The 18,524-nt window shown below is 47.9% G+C and overlaps 1 protein-coding gene across 2 annotated transcripts in view; it reads left to right on the top strand.

Annotated features, from left to right (window-relative positions):
* CDH23 (cadherin related 23) overlaps window positions 1–18,524 on the top strand; it is a 555,581-nt gene that overhangs the window by 232,502 nt on the left and 304,555 nt on the right. For both annotated transcript variants that reach the window (XM_043519492.1, XM_038408394.2), the window contains 2 exons: window positions 1,014–1,208; window positions 12,389–12,517. In XM_043519492.1, coding sequence (XP_043375427.1) covers window positions 1,014–1,208; window positions 12,389–12,517 — 324 coding nt within the window. The remainder of the gene's footprint in view (window positions 1–1,013; window positions 1,209–12,388; window positions 12,518–18,524) is intronic.

The following is an 18,524-nucleotide window of genomic DNA, read 5'->3' as shown; positions in this document are numbered from 1 at the left end:
CTTGCAAGCCTGTGCGTGAACAAAGGACCAGTATCAACTCGGGTTCAGAATTAAACCCCAGACTCTGCAGTCATTTGTACTTTGCAGTACCTCCATTTGCATGGAGGAGGAATGATTTAATGTAAGTGAGGTAACAGTAAAATAGGGAGCCTTTAGAAGGGTTTTGAAGAAGTAATGTGTATTATCCAAGCTAGTCATAATCAGCCACTAATAAGCCTGTTTGTTATGACCTTCGCTGTCCCCTTTCTAGTGTTAGTTCAATGTTAATCCTGCCCATTGTTCATTTCCTAACACCGTTAGGAATGCTGTATAAATATACGTGCCTATCTCACTTGGATTCTTAGTCTCAAAGTAGATTTAAATTAACCCTCTTGCACGTATGTAGCATTTTTGATTGCTGCATATTGTATAACTTTTCTGCCTTTAAAGATCCACTTTCAAGAATGTGTATCCAAGTTGCATGTGTACAAAATGCAGTAATTCTGCCCAAAATGGATAATTGTGCTCCTTAACAAAAGGAAAATGCCAAACTGTATTTGCTGATTTTGTATGCTCAGCTGTATATATGTAGATTAGTTATTCATTTATAAAAATGTAGACTTTAATACATATGTAATCTGGCCAGGTTTCAGTTGCTGTAGGAACTATAACTCTGAATTTCATGTAAAATTCCAACCATAGCGTTACATTTAATACAATTCTTTTTGCTTTTTTTTAAAATGCTGGAGGTGAAAAATGGAGTAGTTTAAAGTTGAAATAAATGTGCCTTTTGGGCTGAGAACAAACGAGAGTTTCAGCTAAAAGAGTGATTTTTCTGGAAAGTCGTAAGTGTCTGAAAATAGGCATTTAGAATGAAAGTGTCTTTTCGACCACAACTGTATAACTATTATTATAACCATATTTGACCTATTATAGCTACGGCAATGCTGTAATAAAAGTAAGCAACTGTATACCATATAAACATTCTAAAAACACAGAGAGCTTGTTTATTGTATTCACTTCTTTATTTCCAGAACACACCAGTGGGAACTCCAATTTTCATAGTGAATGCCACAGACCCAGACCAGGGGGCAGGAGGCAGTGTGCTTTACTCCTTTCAGCCGCCGTCGAGCTTCTTTGCCATTGACAGTGGCCGCGGCATTGTGTCGGTAATACGAGGGCTGGATTATGAAATCACTCAGGCCTACCAGCTCCAGGTCAATGCAACGGTGAGTCCAGCCATCTGCTTCATTTAATTCTTTGCTTGGCATTTAAGACTCGTCAGCAGCAGGGGAAAGAATCTATTATTGCCTTGTTTTATCTTTCCTCATTCTACTTCCCCATTGGAATTCTAGTTTCCTGTGGATTGCAACAGTCAAATTCTATTTTAGAATATTTTTGGTGGTCACATAGGCTTGGGTTTGACTACCAAGTGCCTCCAGTGTTTTAAGTGTGTACATACATTTCTTTCAAATATTTTTTTGTTTTATAAATTATTTTACAAATTCACTGGTGGCTTTCAACTCATATTGGGACTTGAGTCTCCAAATTGTCTTTCAGAATCTTTTGCTTGCACTTAGATAACTCCCTTAATCCAGGAAACCCTGTATCAAGGTGGTTTGTCCCCTTTGGGTATGTCTACAGTGCACTTAGATGCCCATGTCTGGCTTATGCCATGGGACACGGGCCAAGTGGCTGTTTAATTGTGGTGCGAACGTTCAGGTGAGGCCCTGGTTTTCGTGAGAGACTTCAATCACGCTGATATCTGCTGGGTGAGCGATACAGTGATGCACAGACAATCCAAGAAGTTTTTGGAAAGTGTAAGGGACAATTTCCTGGTGCAAGTGCTGGAGGAACCAAATAGGGGCAGAGCTCCTCTTGACCTGCTGCTTACAAACTGGGAAGAATTAGTAGGGGAAGCAAAAGTGGAGGGGAACCTGGGAGGCAGTGACCATGAGATGGTAGAGTTCAGGATCCTGACACAAGGAAGAAAGGAGAGCAGCAGAATATGGACCCCGGACTTCAGAAAAGCAGACTTTGACTCCCTCAGGGAAACTGATGGGCAGGATCCTCTGGGAGAATAACATGAGGGAGAAAGGAGTCTAGGAGAGCTGGCTGTATTTTAAAGAATGCATATTGGTTTTTTACAGGAACAAATCATCCTGATGTATAGAAAGAATAGTAAATATGGCAGGCAACCAGCTTGGCTTAACAGTGAAATCCTTGCTGATCTTAAACAAATGACCAGGGAGGAGTAAAAAATATTGCTCGGGCATGCAGGAGTGAAATCAGGAAGGCCAAATAACACCTGGAGTTGCAGCTAGCAAGAGATGTTAAGAGTAACAAGAAGGGTTTCTTCAGGTATGTTAGCAATAAGAAGAAAGTCAAGGAAAGTGTGGGCCCCTTACTGAATGAAGGAGGCAACCTAGTGATAGAGGATGTGGAAAAAGCTAATGTACTCAGTGCTTTTTGCCTCTGTCCTCACGAACAAGGTCAGCTCCCAGACTATTGTACTGGGCAGCACAGCGTGGGGAGGAGGCGACTGTGGAGAAAAGTGGTTCGGGATGATTTAGAAAAGCTGGACGAGCACAAGTCCCTGGGGCCAGATGTGCTGCATCTGGGAGTGCTAAAGGAGTTGGCGGATGTGATTGCAGAGCCATTGGCCATTATCTTTAAAAACTCATGGTGATCAGGGGAGGTCCCAGATGACTGGAAAAAGGCTAATGTAGTGACCATCTTTAAAAAAGGAAGGAAGAGGATCTGGAGAACTACAGGCCAGTCAGCCTCACCTCAGTCCCTGGAAAAATCATGGAGCAGGTCCTCAAGGAATCAATTCTGAAGTACCTAGAGGAGAGTAAAGTGATCAGGAACAGTCAGCATGGATTCACCAAGGGGCAAGTCATGCCTGACTAATCTAATTGCCTTCTATGACGAGATAACTGGCTCTGTGGCTGAGGGGAAAGCAGTGGACATGTTGTTCCTTGACTTTAGCAAAGCTTTTAATACGGTCGCCCACAGTATTCTTGCCAGCAAGTTAAAGAAGTATGGGCTGGATGAATGGACTATAAGGTGGATAGGAAGCTGGCTAGATCGTCTGGCTCAACGGGTAGTGATCAATGGCTCCATGTCTAGTTGGCAGCCGGTATCAAGCAGAGTGACCCAAGGGTCAGTCCTGGGGCCAGTTTTGTTCAATATCTTCATTAATGATCTGGAGGAGGGCGTGGACTGCACGTTTGCAGATGAAACTAAACTGGGAGGAGTGGTAGATATGCTGGAGGGTAGGGATAGGATACAGAGGGACCTAGACAAATTAGAGGATTGAACCAAAGGAAATCTGATGAGGTTCAACAAGTACACGTGCAGAGTCCTGCACTTAGGAGAGAAGAATCCCATGCACCGCTACAGACAAGGGAACGAATGGCTAGGCAGCAGTTCTGCAGAAAAGGACCTAGGGGTTACTGTGGATGAGAAGCTGGATATGAGTCAGCAGTGTGCCCGTGTTGCCAAGAAAGAAAAGGAGTACTTGTGACACCTTAGAGACTAAAAAATGTATTTGAGCATAATTTAATTAATTAATGCTCAAATAAATTTGTTAGTCTCTAAGGTGTCACAAGTACTCCTTTTCTTTTTTGTGAATACAGACTAACACGGCTGCTACTCTGAAACTTGTTGCCAAGAAGGCTAACGGCATTTTGGGCTGTATAAGTAGGGGCATTGCGAGCAGATCGAGGAACATGATCATTCCCCTCTATTCAACATTGGTGAGGCCTCATCTGGAGTACTGTGTCCAGTTTTGGGCCCCACACTAAAAGAAGGATGTGGAAAAACTGGAAAGGATCCAGCGGAGGGCAACAAAAATGATTAGGGGACTGAAACACATGACTTGTGAGGAGAAGCTGAGGGAACTGGGATTGTTTAGTCTGCAGAGGAGAAGAATGAGGGGGGATTTGATAGCTGCTTTCAACTACCTGAAAGGGGGTTCCAAAGAGGATGGATCTAGACTGTTCTCAGTGGTAGCAGATGACAGAACAAGGAGTAACGGTCTCAAGTTGCAGTTGGGGAGGCTTAGGTTGGATATTAAGAAAAACTTTTTCAATAGAAGGGCGGTGAAGCACTGGAATGGATTACCTAGGGAGATGGTGGAATCTCCTTCCTTAGAGATTTTTAAGGTCATCCTTGACAAAGCTTTGGCTGGGATGATTTAGTTGGGGATTGGTCCTGCTTTGAGCTGGGGGTTTGGACTACATGACTTCCTGAGGTCCCTTCCAAGCCTGATATTCTATGGAGCCTGGGCTCTGGGATACCTGCGAGGAAGGAGGGTCCCAGAGCCTGGGCTCCAGCCCGAGCCTGAACGTCTATGCCGCAATTAAATGGCCCATTTGCCTGAGTCAGCTGGCATGGGCCAGCCATGGTGGTGTGTTGTGTTAATTGCAGTGTAGACGTACTCTTTAAGGGCAGTGGGGCCCAGACCAGCCAACCCTTGGTCCAAGGCATGATCCTTTAAAGAAAGGTGTTCCATGAGAGGATCTGTGGTCCAGCTGGGAATGGGGACCAGGTGTTTTAGTCAGGTGACTATAATACTCATCAGGTAAAGAGACATTGTGGAGCTCAGTGAGGGGACCCTACAGTCTGGAGAGGAGTGGAGGGGAGAGACTTGCTGAAGCAAAACATGAACCCTGATGAGGGAGAGCTAGGGATATTAGGGAGGACTATAGCACAGTCCCAGAAAGCAGGGCTGTGGGTACCCTCTCCCAACGGAGAAGACGTTTGAGCCCTGGAGTGAAGGCAGCAAGCAGCAGAAGAGGCCCTAGAAGGAGAAGCAGGGTAGTTTGCAGCTATGTGGGGCAGAGGTTTTTTGCCAAGAGCAGTTCATCTAATAAGCTGGATGTCTGGGAGCCATCAGCCTCCCCCTCTCCCCTCCCCCCGCAAGCTGCTGGAGAGTTTTATGTGCAGGAGCTAGTTGTTTTCCTGGAGGGGAAGGGGCTGAAGAGACATTGATCAGTTCCCCAGGACAAGTGTTGAATACCTGAGACCATTTCAGCTAAACTGGGACTGTTAGCAGGTATGGAAGAGTTGAGCTGCTTGGGTCCTCCCAGCAGGTACCCCTGGCTGGAGGGAGGGCAGAGAAGGGAATAGAGTTGCAGAGACAGTAAATTACAGTTTGGCATCCTGATTCTGTCTCGTGATCTCTGCCTTGGGATGTGTCAATTAGTGATGCTACAAGTCATGAGGATACAATGACATGAAGTAAACATTGCAATTCAATGTCAAAGTCATGCTGTGAGTATATTGTGACTTCCTACAACTCCATTCATTAATGACTTGGCTTTCCAACTCCTTAAGGACAGGTGCCACTGCCCACGCATCCCATATCTAGACACAAGTGAAGAGAGTTCAGTGATCTTGTCCTCAGTTTGAGTGCCTATTTGTCATATTACAAAAACACATGTGCTATAGCAGAATTGTCTGTGTGCACTCAGGAGAGGCCCAGAACTGCAGTTCAACAATGATGTAGATTCAATTTGAGCTGTACAGGCAGAGCTGTGTAAGTCAAGGTTTGGGATAGACAGGAGCATTGAGGTGGGGGTCTGGGCTTCTGTTTGACAGAACTGAGGTTGCATAGGCAAAGCCTGTTCAGATGCAGACGCCTGGGCAATGGTGGCCTGCACTGTGCAGGCCACCAGGCCTTATCAGTCCAACTTAACCAGACTTAAAACCAAAACCAAAAAAGTAGAAGTTATTATCTGAAGAAAATAAAATCCTGAAGCCCATGTGACGGGGCAAGGCCAGCTGGTTATAGAAAAGTAGTCTTATTGGGATCCGGGAAGTGGGCGGGCGAAGCCCGTCCACCGCTAAAGGATCCCCCCCAGCCTAAAAGGGGGATCCACAGGACCTAGATACCCAAAAAATTCCGGGGGACAACTAATGAAATAACAGGGACAGGAGTGCGGTCAAAGGGTCAAACGAAGGGAACCGGACGGGGACACCGAGCAGAGAACCTTGGACAGCACCCACTGCTCCTCAAAGGCGTCAAGGGAGTCAGAGGACGGTGCCCAGCGGAACTCTGCCTGGATACGTGAATGGACCGAGGATTGGAAATAGGCCCCCCAGTCACAGGAGACTCCATCAGCCAACCTCCTCACTCTGGTTTTGTAGATGGCCATTTTAGCTAGGGCCAGGAGGAGGTTGATCAAGAGAGCCCGTGACTTTGTGAGGCCATGGATAGGGAGTGCATAGATAAGAAGGTGAGGGGAAAAGTGCAACCAAAAGCGTAATAAAATATTGGTGAGGAGCCGGAATAGGGACTGCAGCCTGGCACACTCCAGGTATATATGTGCCAGGGTTTCCCTCATGCCGCAAAAGGGGCAGGTGTCTGGGATTGAGGTGAACCACGCCAAGTACATGCCCGTGCTCACGGCTCTGTGAAGGAGCCGCCAACTGACATCCCCGGCAGGCCTCGGGACTAAGGTGGGATATAGGCTGGCCCACCGGGACTCCTCACCCTCCAAAGGTGGCAGGAGGTTCCACCATTTTGTATCGGGGCAGGACACGAGGGTGAGGGCGTGAAGGGTGTGGAGCACGAGCATGTATAGATGTTTCCTTGGCGCGGTTTGAAAACAGACCGGCTGCATCTCTTGCAGCCGGCTTACAGTGCAGGGGTGAGGGGATCGGTTGGGTCCACGGGGCAAGGGTTCAATTAAAAGGTCCGGAGGGCCTGGGGTAGCGGGTGGGCGGGGCATGCCATCGTGCAGGATCCCAGTCGAGATAAACCCGAGCAGCGGGCGGCAAAGCGGCCTTCACCTCCTGAAGTATGTGCCGGGGAGTACAAGGTCTGGAGAGCACCATGCGCTGAGCAAGCGTCAGGGGATCCAGCCAGTCTCCCTGGTCATAGTCCAGGAGGTCTCCGACTCTTGTGACCTCTGCCATGACCAACCTCTGGTGCACCGAGCGGGACTCGGCCACCTGCACATGGAGCTGGGGGTTGTGTAGCAGGGGCTCCGCGAAGAGATCTGCCCCCTCGGTGGCCGCCACGGACCTGGTCATTGTAAAGAGTTTCCAGGTCCGGAGGAGGTCCGGGTAGAAGACCGGCAGCCCGGAGAGGTCTCGCAGAAGACCTCTCGAATGGAGATAAAGGAGCTGCCGGTCATATCGGAGTCCTTGGAAGCAGCGCAGGAAGGCATGCGCCAGTATGCTCCACGCCGGACTACCTGCACCATAAAGGAGCCTCTGCAGGATCTGGAGGTGGAAGACGTGGACCTGAGTGAACAGACATTTTAGGCCCTGCCCTCCCTCCTCCAGAGGTAGATGAAGAACCTCTGCAAGGACCCAGTGCAGTCCTGAGCAAAAGAACTCCAGAATTGATGTCCGGAGGTTGGCCAGGAAACCCGGGGCCGGGACCAGGTTGTTGAGCCGGTACCAGAGCATGGACAGGACTAGTTGATTAAGCACCAGCACTCTCCCTCGAAGGGAGAGGCACTGGAGTAGTCCTGTCCATTTCCAGAGTCACTCTATCATCCCGCCTTCTAAATACTGCCAGTCCTCCGGCGGAGATGGATGCGTGGCAGAAAGGTAAACGCTGAGATAGAGCAGCAGACCCGTGCTCCACCGGATGGCCTGAAGCGTGGGTGGGAGGGAGCTCGCCTACTGCCAGTCCCCTACCACCAAGCCAGAGCTCTTGACCCAGTTGACCTGCATGGAGGAGGTTGCCGAATAGATGGCCTGGCAAGCCTCCACCCGTACCAAGTCGCCAAGGTCCTGGACCACTAGGAGCACGTCATCAGCGTATGCCGACAGGACCAGCCGCAGCTCCGGCTCCCGCACCACCAACCCTGTCAACCTCCTTTGGAGGAGACAGAGGAAGGGCTTGATCGCCAGAGCGTACAGCTGGCCCGAGAGGGGTTACCACTGCTGTACTCCTCGCCCAAAGCTGACCGGTTCGGTCAGGGTGCAGTTGAGTCTGACCAGACACTCTGCGGAGGCGTACAGCACCTGGAGAAAACCCACAAACTGGGGTCCGAAGCCAAACGCTTGCAGAGTGTTCAGGAGATGCCCGTGATCCACCCTGTCGAACGCCTTCTCCTGATCTAAGGACAGGAGGGCGAACGACAGACCGTCCCTACACCAGAGTTCCAAAAGGTCCCGGACCAGATATAGGTTGTCGAAGATGCTGCGGCTCGGGATGGTGTAGGTCTGGTCTGGGTGGACCACATCCATGAGCACGGACCCTAGCCACAGCGAGATGGCTTTTGCCACGACTTTGTAGTCCATGCTGAGGAGCGAGACAGGATGCCAATTTCATAAATCGTGGAGGTCCCCTTTCTTCAGCAATAAGGTGAGCACGGCTTGCCTGCACGAAAGAGGGAGGACCCTGCTCTGCAAAGACTTGGCCAGACAGTGACTAGGTCTGGGCCAAGGACGTCCCAGAACACGCGGTAGAACTCCACGGTCAGCCCGTCCATGCCCAGAGATTTATTGGTGGGCATGCGACGGAGGGCTTCCGAGAACTCGGCCAGAGTGAGAGGCAGCTCTAGCCGGTCTCGGTCGCTCGCGCTGACCATCGGGAGCTCATCCCAGAGCACTCTGCAAGTGTTAGGATCAGTCGGATCCGGGGAGAAAAGGCTTGCGTAGAAGGCTCTCGCCCTCTCGCACATCTCCACCGGATCCATGAGGGGGGTGCCATTTTCTGCCAGAAGGCCGATGACATGTTTTTAGCCCCCCTATTTTTCTCCAGGGCGTAGAAGAAGCGGGAGCCCCGATCCATCTCCCGAAGGAGACTGATGCAGGATCAAACAAAGGCACCCCGGGCCCAATGGTCCTCGAGGGTCCGGAGCTCTTCCCACTTCTCCCGGCAAGCTCTGCAGAGGGGTGGATCCTCGGGGCTGGCGGCCAGACGCCTCTCCAGCTCTAAGACCTCCCGTTCCAACTGCTCTATCGCCGCATCCCTCCGTCGGCTGGCGCCCTGGGTCTAGTCACGGCAGAAGAGCGAGGTGCGCACCTTACCTAGGTCCCACCACCGCCATGCTGAGGGAAAGGCACGACGCTGCCCTCGCCAGGCCAGCTAGAACTCCCGGAAGGACACCACGAAGCTCGCATCCTCCAGCAAGCTGTTATTAAAATGCCAATAGGCCGGCCTCGGCCTCTCCACCCAGAGGGAGGCTGTCATGGTGGCTATATGATGGTCAGAAAATGGGGCCGGCCGGATGCTGGAGGAGTGGGCTCGTGAAAGATGAAAGCGTGTTAAATAAATGCGGTCCAACCGGGAGTGGCGTGACCGATGGGCCTCCACCCGGACAAAGGTGAACGTCGAAGTGTCATTTGGGTGGTGGTCGCGCCAGACGTTCACCAGGGAGTGGTGTTCAACTATCTCCTGGAGGACGGTGGCGGCGGCTGGGCTCTGCTCGGTCCCTGAGCGGTCCCGTTCCTCTACGGTGATGTTCAGGTCCCCTTCCCAGGACCAGGCACTCATGAGGATCCAAGGCGCCGAGGAAAGCGGACGGCTGCTGATAGAATTGCAGACGCTCCGGACTTGCTGCCGGAGCACAGATGTTGACAAGGTTGACTACGAGCCCCTCCATGCAGACCCGGAGGTGCAGCAGGCAGCCTGGCACAGCCTTGGCGACCCCTGGCACCTCGGGCCGTAGGTCGGGGGAGAACAGGGTCGCCACTCCAGCCGTACGAATTTTGAGATGGCTAAGGTAGACCCTGTCCCCCCAATCCAGCCGCCAGCTGTCTTCGGCGGTCGGATCTATATGGGTCTCCTGCAGGAAAACCACTGAGTACCCCCCTCCCAAAGGAAGGAGAGCACCTGGGTCCTGTGGAGACCCATCCTACAGCCGCAGGTGTTCAATGTTGCGATGGTAGGAGATACCATGAGGAGGGCTGGGGGGGATCCTCGCCGGCAAGGACCCTTGTGGCTCCCGACCGGCCGCTCAGCAGTCCGCGACCTACCCTGTATGTGAGTAAGGAGTCACGGAAGAGACGGACCCGCTAGTAGGCCATGGCGCCCTGCCTCCCGGTCCTTTTCCCCTCCCCCATGAGGGCCCTTGTGGCCCAGAGGATTTGATTAAAATCCCCCCATGGCTGGAAAGCAAGCTGTACTTGGTTGTGGGATCCACAGACGTCTTCTAGAAACTCCCGCAACTCCTCTCGCAGCGGGTGGGGGGCTGGGGTTAAGGTCTCCTGGTTACTTCCCGACGGGGCCCTTGGTACAGCCCCGTGACCCGCCAAGATGGGCAGACAGGGTGCGGACCCCCGATGGGGCTCCTGATAGGTTGGTACCTTGAACACTGGGGCGTTAGGGGCCGGCGGAAGGAAGATAGCAGCCCCTGGTGGGTCAGGATGGGTAAACATAAAGACTGCTCCCTGGGAGTCATCTATTGGCAAAGGAAAGGAGACAGCCCCAGGGGCGGCAATAACCTCTCGGGAGGTGGACGGGATAGGGACGGGGTAGGGGCAGGGTTAGAAGTGAGATTCTGGGCGGGGAGGGGGCTCTCAGTGAGGCCGGGCACAGGCTCTATGGTGGATTTGGCAGCCACAGCATCAGGGGGTGGACTCTCTCCTGTAGGACCCTCTCCCGGGAAGGAGGTCGAATGCTCCTCACCAACGACGGGTGACCCTGGTGGCTCAGATCTCGGCCGCGTGGCACTGGCCATCGCCTCAACAGGTTCGGCGGCCCTCAGTGGGGTGCCATCTGCAGCCGGGTTGACGGAGGAGTCCAGGGGCCTCTCGGAGGTGGGAGCGGAAGCAACGGTTAGGGGGAGGGAGCATGGTGAAAGGGGGGCTGGAGTGAAGTCACCTATATCGAGGCCCGCTGGCATAGGGTCGTCCTCCCCCTGGGTGACCGGGGTCAGACCCAGGGCCTCGATCTCCTCGTATATTGATGGGAGATCAGTTTCCGCCACCCCGGGATTCTCCCCGCTGCCACTTGACGCGACTGTTGCCTCGGGGCACACTCAGGTTTCAGATGGAGCCTCGGGGGCCTTGGAGGGGAGGGACTCCCGTGGAGGGGAGATACCACCTTCCAGTGCTGCCACGTCTTCCCCAGCCCGCACCGGCCTCTGTGTTGAGAGTAATATGCAAGCTGTGGTGTTGAATGAAGTTTAAATTAACATGAATCTCCTGGCAATCAGCCCTTGCTGCTGTTCAAAACCATTTGCAGAAGTGTGCAGTAACCTCTAATGTTTGCCTTTTACCATTGTGACTGATGGTAGGGTATAAAGAGACTTTTTTATCTCCCTTCATGTGTCATCCATCTTTTTGGTAGAATATGTAACACGGCATTAGTACTTTATCTGGCAAAGGGCTATATGGGATAGCACAGCCTTCAGGCTCCCGTTGTGGAGGGACTAGTGCAAGAAAGCTCCAGTACGGCAGACTTCACCTGATACAGAGCAGTGCTGTGAGGACGTTCATATGGATGTAGTCCCAACTATTGCTCACAAGACACTGTAGTTAGGAAGTTCACATTTGTGGCATTTCAGGCACTGTGGCTATAATACTGTGGCAGTCCTGGTTGACAGTAAGAGGACTCAGTAGTAAGGGTGCCTATTTCACTATCTTGAGACCATTGAGGTTATTTCTCTTGCAAGCTAAGCCATGTTTGAACCCAGACTTCCAGTAGAGAAAAGCATACAATAGCTCAATCACCCTCCAGCACCCTGGCTTGAAAATCCAAGGTTGTTGCTTTAAAAGGCTTTCATAATAGGACCTCCTGCATACTTGTTCCAAGCACTCACCCCACTACAACACAGGAAGCGATTTGCCTTACATAGAAAGAGAGCAGCAGTTGTACTAATCTTGCCCAACTTTTTTTTTAATATATAATAAAGGTGGGTGACTTTTGACTTTTTTAAACTAAAAATGTAACCCTCTTGCAAATGATTTTAATATCATGAGGGTATGTTCTTCCATGGTTAAATGTTTTGTATTTATTTTTAACCCATTATTCCAATTGTAGAAATTTAAAATCAAGGGTTGCTATTTGTGGATCCCACATAAATGACCGTGTTATGAGCCCTTGTTAGCTACTGGCTGGCGCTGCAGCAGCAGTTAACAAAATATATAGCCTTAGTTAAAACTAAGACATTTCAATATAAGAAAACAAACTATGGATTGAAATGTGTTTTAAACAAAAAGCGGACTCAAAACACAGTGAAAAACACATGCTGCCTACTAAATTGTAAAAGGGCAAATCTTGTGGAGAAAAACATATTATTTTTCCAGCTCCGAGATATGTAGTTCAGACAATTTCACAAGACAGTTTTAAGAAAAAGCGATTTTCTGGAGTATTTATAGATAGCAGGAATTCTGTAAGTGCAAATCTGAGACACTTGACCATTGTGTGGGATGAACTATTCTGGGCATTTCTATTCCTGTCATACATGATTATTTTTCCTCTCCTGGTTTCAAGGACCAAGATAAAAGCAAGCCCCTGTCCACTTTGGCTAACCTGGCAATCACTATCACAGATGTGCAAGACATGGATCCAGTCTTCATCAACCTGCCTTACAGCACAAACATTTATGAAAACTCACCTCCGGTAAGGGTCTCTCTTTCTTGCAGTGAGAAGGGAAGGGAGGTGTGGCTAAGGGGATAAAGAACACTACACATCTTAATGCTGGGGATGGAGAATCCTCTCCTGTCAAGTACTGTGGCTTCCTCCTCTCAGGATGGTTTCTTCGGTTCCTCTGTCCCAATTTTCAGGTGTTGAATCTGGGCTGGGAAGGAACGCTATCTTCTTTGCAGCTTCATGATATCCAAATGCAAACACCATAGCATAGTGTTTGTTCTGCAGAAAAAAATAGGGGAAATGGCAGACAGTCCTTGGTCTGAGGTTGGTAAAGGTGTGAGTTATGACAATAGCAAGGTATCTGCTCACTCTGGGGAAGGGTAGCTTGACATATGGTAACATTTTCAAAAACCTCTGTACTCTAAATATTACTGAGAGTCAATGGTACTTACATTCCAAAATAACTTTTGAAGATTTTACCCATAGGGAATGTGTTCTCTACATATGGAAAACTACATTTTGTCCTAAAATCATCATGTGCTAGAGTTCCACGCACTCGCACATCACTTCTAATCAGGTATTTGAATGCAGGATTCCAGATCAGTTTAATTCATTCATCTCATCCAGCTACACAAGTTAACATAAACGTGCTCAAGAACAACCAAGGACTAGAATAAATGTAGTGCAGGATTGGAGTGCAATGTCCAAGCTGTATAAGGGCTCATTACTGGAATAGGAGCAGTGGCTGCAAATCAAAGTTAAGGTGGATTGGTGATATTGGAGAAGGTTCATCCAATGCCAGGCTCCACTCTCCTTAACTGAGACTTGGGTCACATGTGCCTCACTTTCATAATTCTACATTCATCTACATATGTTCTCAATCCTCCCCCACTCCCAAGTAATTTCTTCTGCATTCATTGTATGCTCATACTGAGGAATTTCCAAAATACTACATACTAACTAGAACATTTCAAGTCTGTATGGATGGGCCTTGTAGTCCTGCACACTGGGCAGGAAATGCAGGGTGGACACATTTTTTGCATTCTCTGAGTGTATGGTGGGATTGTCTAATGCCATCAGAAAAAGCACAGAGGAAAGGCTGAGAAGTGATTCAAGAGGGAAGATGCAGTTGAAAGATACAAATGGCTACATGAATTACACTCACATGAAATCCTGTCCTGTTTATATTAAGCATTTCCCAGCACTTGACAGTGTACACAGTGAAGAAGAAGAATTCCTACTTAGAGTGTTAGTGGGAATTTTCATTTCGTATCATTCTTTTTTTTGCTATTATCAAAGATCATAGACCGACTCATCCTCACAGTGTGACCTTGTATCCATGAAAGGAGACACTCTCTCTCTCTCTCTCTCTCTCTTAAATTAAATGAAGTATAGTAAGACCGGAGCTAAATGGTCCCTTCATGTTGTTCCTTACACTAACGTACATAACAATTGCTTTCTGAAAGTATAGTACTCAGCCTCAATAAATCCATGTCTAACGTGAAATATGAAATCAACCCAAAACTACTAAGCCATAATCTAACAGATTTCCAGTTTATTTATAGATTTAATTTCTCTTCTTCTATTGCATCTGAAAAAAGCATATAATAGAATTAAAGAGTAAAAGTGGGGGAAACAAAATTCTGATCCATCAAACTGTCCTCATCCTCCATAGAAAATGTGAGTGTACAGCGTGTATTGTGTGATTTCGCCCTTTGCTTTCTCCATCACTGGGGTGTGTGCAATAGATGGGAGTACAGAGAGGATCTGTATTTGATTGATTGAATGATGGAGTGTAAAGACAGGTGTAGTTTCGCTTCAGGGAACAACTTCCAAAGCCTGTAAAGAGCATAAGAACACAAATCTCTGTGCACATGCTGAAGTTTGGCTGTGCCACTTTTGCAAGACAAGAAAATGGCTCATCAAAGCACCAGCCAGGCGTTGCTGCTGCTGTTGTTGTTGTTGACACCACCTCTGACTATTTTTCTTTTCCTTTCAGATCTCCAAGCTGTCTCCCTGTAGGTCTGGTTTGGAGATTTTGTGACCTAGTAGTCTCCCTGTATATATGATCAGGAGACTAGTGTGAAGCGAATTCTGATGTAATCATGGAAAAACTGTAGTTAGAGGTTCCATTAGAATTTTCTCTTGCAAGAACAGTGATCATGATTAACAGTGAAGTGATTTTAAAAAAAAAAAGTACCAGTACAATAGCTTGCCACTGACTTCTACTTAGTCACTTTTGAACCTCATGAAATCAGGCACCAATATAGTGTCTAGAACAATGGGCCACAGGTTGAGAACCAATCAGCACACAGCTGTGGCCCACATGACATCCTCAGGGTAATACAGGTGGTATTAGATGCAGCCAACAGTGGTAAACAGGTTGAGAACCACCTCTCTAGAACCTATTATGATGCGTACATGGACTGTGACAGCCTCCCAAATGCACCTCCATCCTGACCTATAACACCCTTCGTTTTTATTTGGCACATCCACAACTGAATACCATCAAACTGTGTGGTGATTTTGTTATGTGAAAAAAGAAGTCCACTAGGGATTTTGATGAGACATCCGGGCTTATTTCATTTCTGCCACAAAATAGGCTTCAATTTAACCTGGACACTGTGGTCTGTGTACCATGCAAACTGACCGGATATATGCATCCCTCTTCAGGCACATTGGGCTAATATATTCACAAGCTGTTTCTGATGTTGTAGACATAAGGGTGCATACAAGGTTCCTGATAGTTTCCCCAACCTCTCTGCCTCTGTCCGTCTCTCTCGCTCCCTTTTTATCTGTGGTGCACAGCATGACTGTGTTTCTATATCTACGTATCAGGCAAGAGTGACTAATCTAAAGTGTATATGTTACCTAATAAAATCTTCTTCTTTGGTATTACTGCATCAAATTTTAATTTCCTCATTCAAGTAACAGCATGTCAGCCAGCCTGTCAGTGAAGAGCCGATAGAAGGTGAAAGGAGTGGATAAACTGCAGCAAATTACTGAAAACAGAGTCCTATCAGCCCTTTGACTAGAATTGACTGGAAATAGGGAGAAATAGGGTTGTGGGGGTTCCCCTCCACCCCTCAGATTCTGCCATGGCAACTTTGTGAAGTGCTCCCTCTCCCCCTGGCTCCTCTTGCCTTGACATGGGGTTAAGGTTCACCTTTCAAGTCCTTAATCCTGTGACAGAAGAAGAAAGAGAGGAGAAGAGTTCTGCTGTGGTTATTTTTCTGAGCTCAGGGTGCTGTACCAGAATTCAAAATCATATTACAAATACTTATTCAGACTCAGGGAAGAAAGAAATTCCCTCCTCCCCCTGCCTCCACCTCCACTTAGAATTCATTAGTGGGCAAAGAGGGGGAGAGCATTTGTCTTCTCATTAAGCCTTGCATATTCTTTCTTGATGCAGTGTGTATTCTCAAAGGGGATAGTACAAATTTCCCCTGGTTCCTAGACAACCAAAACAGAATACTTAGTTACAGTAATGCTCAGCACTTGTGGGATAGAGTTCTTCTTCTTCCAAATGCTTTGCAGATGTTAATCCTCATAGCCTGTATCAGTTGGTAAGTATTGTGGCCATTTTACAGACAGGTAAATGGTGGTGTAGAAGAGGAATTTACCCCCAGTCATAAAGAGGACTGACTCACTGTCTGATAACCCAGGACTTCCAGGCTCCTAATTTTGTGTTCAGACCATAGCTCACTCTTGTCCAAGAACTTTAAATCAAGAAACCACCAGCTTCTTTTCCAGAGGGGACATGGGAATGATCCACCCAGCAAGAGGTAAGCTGAGGCACACCTGAATGCATTCCACACTGGCATCCCAGACAGGAAACTGCAACCGTGAAAGATGCTGAGGCCCGGTAATTATCAGTCCCTGACTGGGTTTTCCAAGGTGAGTGAATAATGTGTTCCTTATTGCAGCGTGGCATTTATCTCTTCCCCCCCCCTTAAAATAGAATTAAAATACTTTTAATTCTTTCTTTGTCACCTCCAAACTTCCTCCCACCCCCAAATCAGTAAATCGAAGAAATAATGGAGAAGCCGTACCACCTTGGCTCCAGAGTATCAATAGCTCTCAGTTAATTCCTTCTTAGAATACCTCCAGCCCATCAGTGGGAATGCTTTATTAAAAGCTCAGGGTTTTATTAAAAAAGGATTTATTTATCCTCCCCCAAACCCCTCAAACTTTATTTGGCTAATGTAAAATTCTCCTTTTTTCTGGTTTTTAAGCAAGGGGCTGTTTCAGATTATTGCTTTTTAAATCTTCTCCTCCGATCCATGTGGGAGTGGGTTATTCTGTATTCCAGCACTCTGCTTCCCTCTACTTTGGGGCCTTACGTTATGGCCTCACCCCTCCTTGACAGTCAGATGAGTTGTTAATCCCTTGAAGAATATTGGGAGTTTTCAAGAGTAGCTGCAGCCACCAGTTTACCTGACAGATACATGGATGATTATCACCTGTAGACATGAACTTCATGATTCACCTTAGGAACCTCACTAGTATATAACAATGAGGACTTCTTCCAGGTGACAGTGGTAGAGTTACCTCTGATTTAGAGATGGAGGTAACTGCCTGCCTGCTATTGGAATTTCCTGAACAATAGGCTTTCATCTTGTGGTGATCCAACAGACCAAGTTAGGGTGTCTTGTAAGAAGAGCCAGGGAAGAAACTAGCTGCCAATCCAAGAGGAGTTAAGAGAAACAGAGTAAGTGAGGAGGAAGCTTACCAATTACTTAGTTTCTTCATATGAGGGAGCACCTAACGAGGATGGAGCTGTCAGGACTTTCACTTTCACTCTGTACAGCTACCCTGGATTGCCTTTGTATTTATTAACATATTGAGGATGTTTCTGGATGGGGCCCCAAAAGTATTTTTTTGATTTCCCATTTGATCTTTGCAGTAAGTGGAGAAATTGCATCAGTTTGCATTTCTCCTCCCCCTACGTGCACTCTGAGACACAGCAGAACATAGACGGGCGTAAACAGAACCTGCCCCAAGTTGGTGCCAAGTTTCTATTGGAGCATCAGAAATTAGCTATCGTGATTTCAGATGTGTCTATCATTCCTGAAATTTGCCAACTAAACATGGGACAGATTAGGGCATATTTTGGGGGGACGGATTTCTTGGCTTTTTCAGGACATCAGAATATGTAATAAAAGCCTAGTACATGAGGATATCTAAAGAAAATATAGGGTGTAAAAAGAGGCCTTTCTTAGGTCCACATAGATCCAGCTCTCTTCCAACCTTCTGCTGCTTAGCTCTGTAAGTGCTTTTCTGCAGATCACAATTTGATCTGAGATAGTGGATAAGTGCTCTGTATTTGAGGCTGTTATCCAGGCTCTCAGCTATGAGGGTAGGTCATGACTATATTGTCCATTTTCAATTAATTGCTTCGTGTGAAATGAAATATGACATTTAGGACCTGATACTTTGAATTCAGTAGAAAGACTTTCATGACTTTTTGGGTTTTGGATCAGGCTGTTAGTGGGAGACCTACAAACTGCTGGGAGTTTCATTCCACTAGTCACATTGATGCTGGGGGAGCATCCTATAAACAGGACTGCACGAATGACAGTCACAGCCTGGTAGGCCATAAAGGGAAGTGTAGCAGGTAGCAATTGCTTTCAGGAAATGGATGTCTGAGCAGTGGAGGTGAGGCAAAAATATCCACTATACTGTGTGTTTCACTACCATGGTTAAAGTGTGAATCGTTTTCAGCAGGGCACAAAGAAGGGCTTGTAAACGGGAGTGGTGAGAAGTAGAGAGGATTGACCCGCAACTTCAAAAACAACTCCATGAAAACCTGTCAGACTCTCCCGAGCCAGCTAAAGCCCTAGTTTCCCGTGCTGCCAGTCCTTTAATCCTCATGACCAGATGGTGAAATACCATCTATCTTGTGGGTTACCCCCTGACTCTTGCAGGTGGGTTTTCTAAAAAGAAAATCTCTAAATCCTGACAGCAGCATCAGTACTCTTAGCTTCTGCCTTTGGCCGCGATCATCCCACATGGCACCCACAGAAGATGGCTTTTC

This window comes from Dermochelys coriacea, chromosome 7 (genome assembly GCF_009764565.3).
Source record: "Dermochelys coriacea isolate rDerCor1 chromosome 7, rDerCor1.pri.v4, whole genome shotgun sequence".
In the NCBI taxonomy this organism is placed as follows: domain Eukaryota; kingdom Metazoa; phylum Chordata; order Testudines; family Dermochelyidae; genus Dermochelys; species Dermochelys coriacea.
Note: the sequence above shows the minus strand (reverse complement) of the source record. Positions and strands in the feature narration are given on the sequence as shown.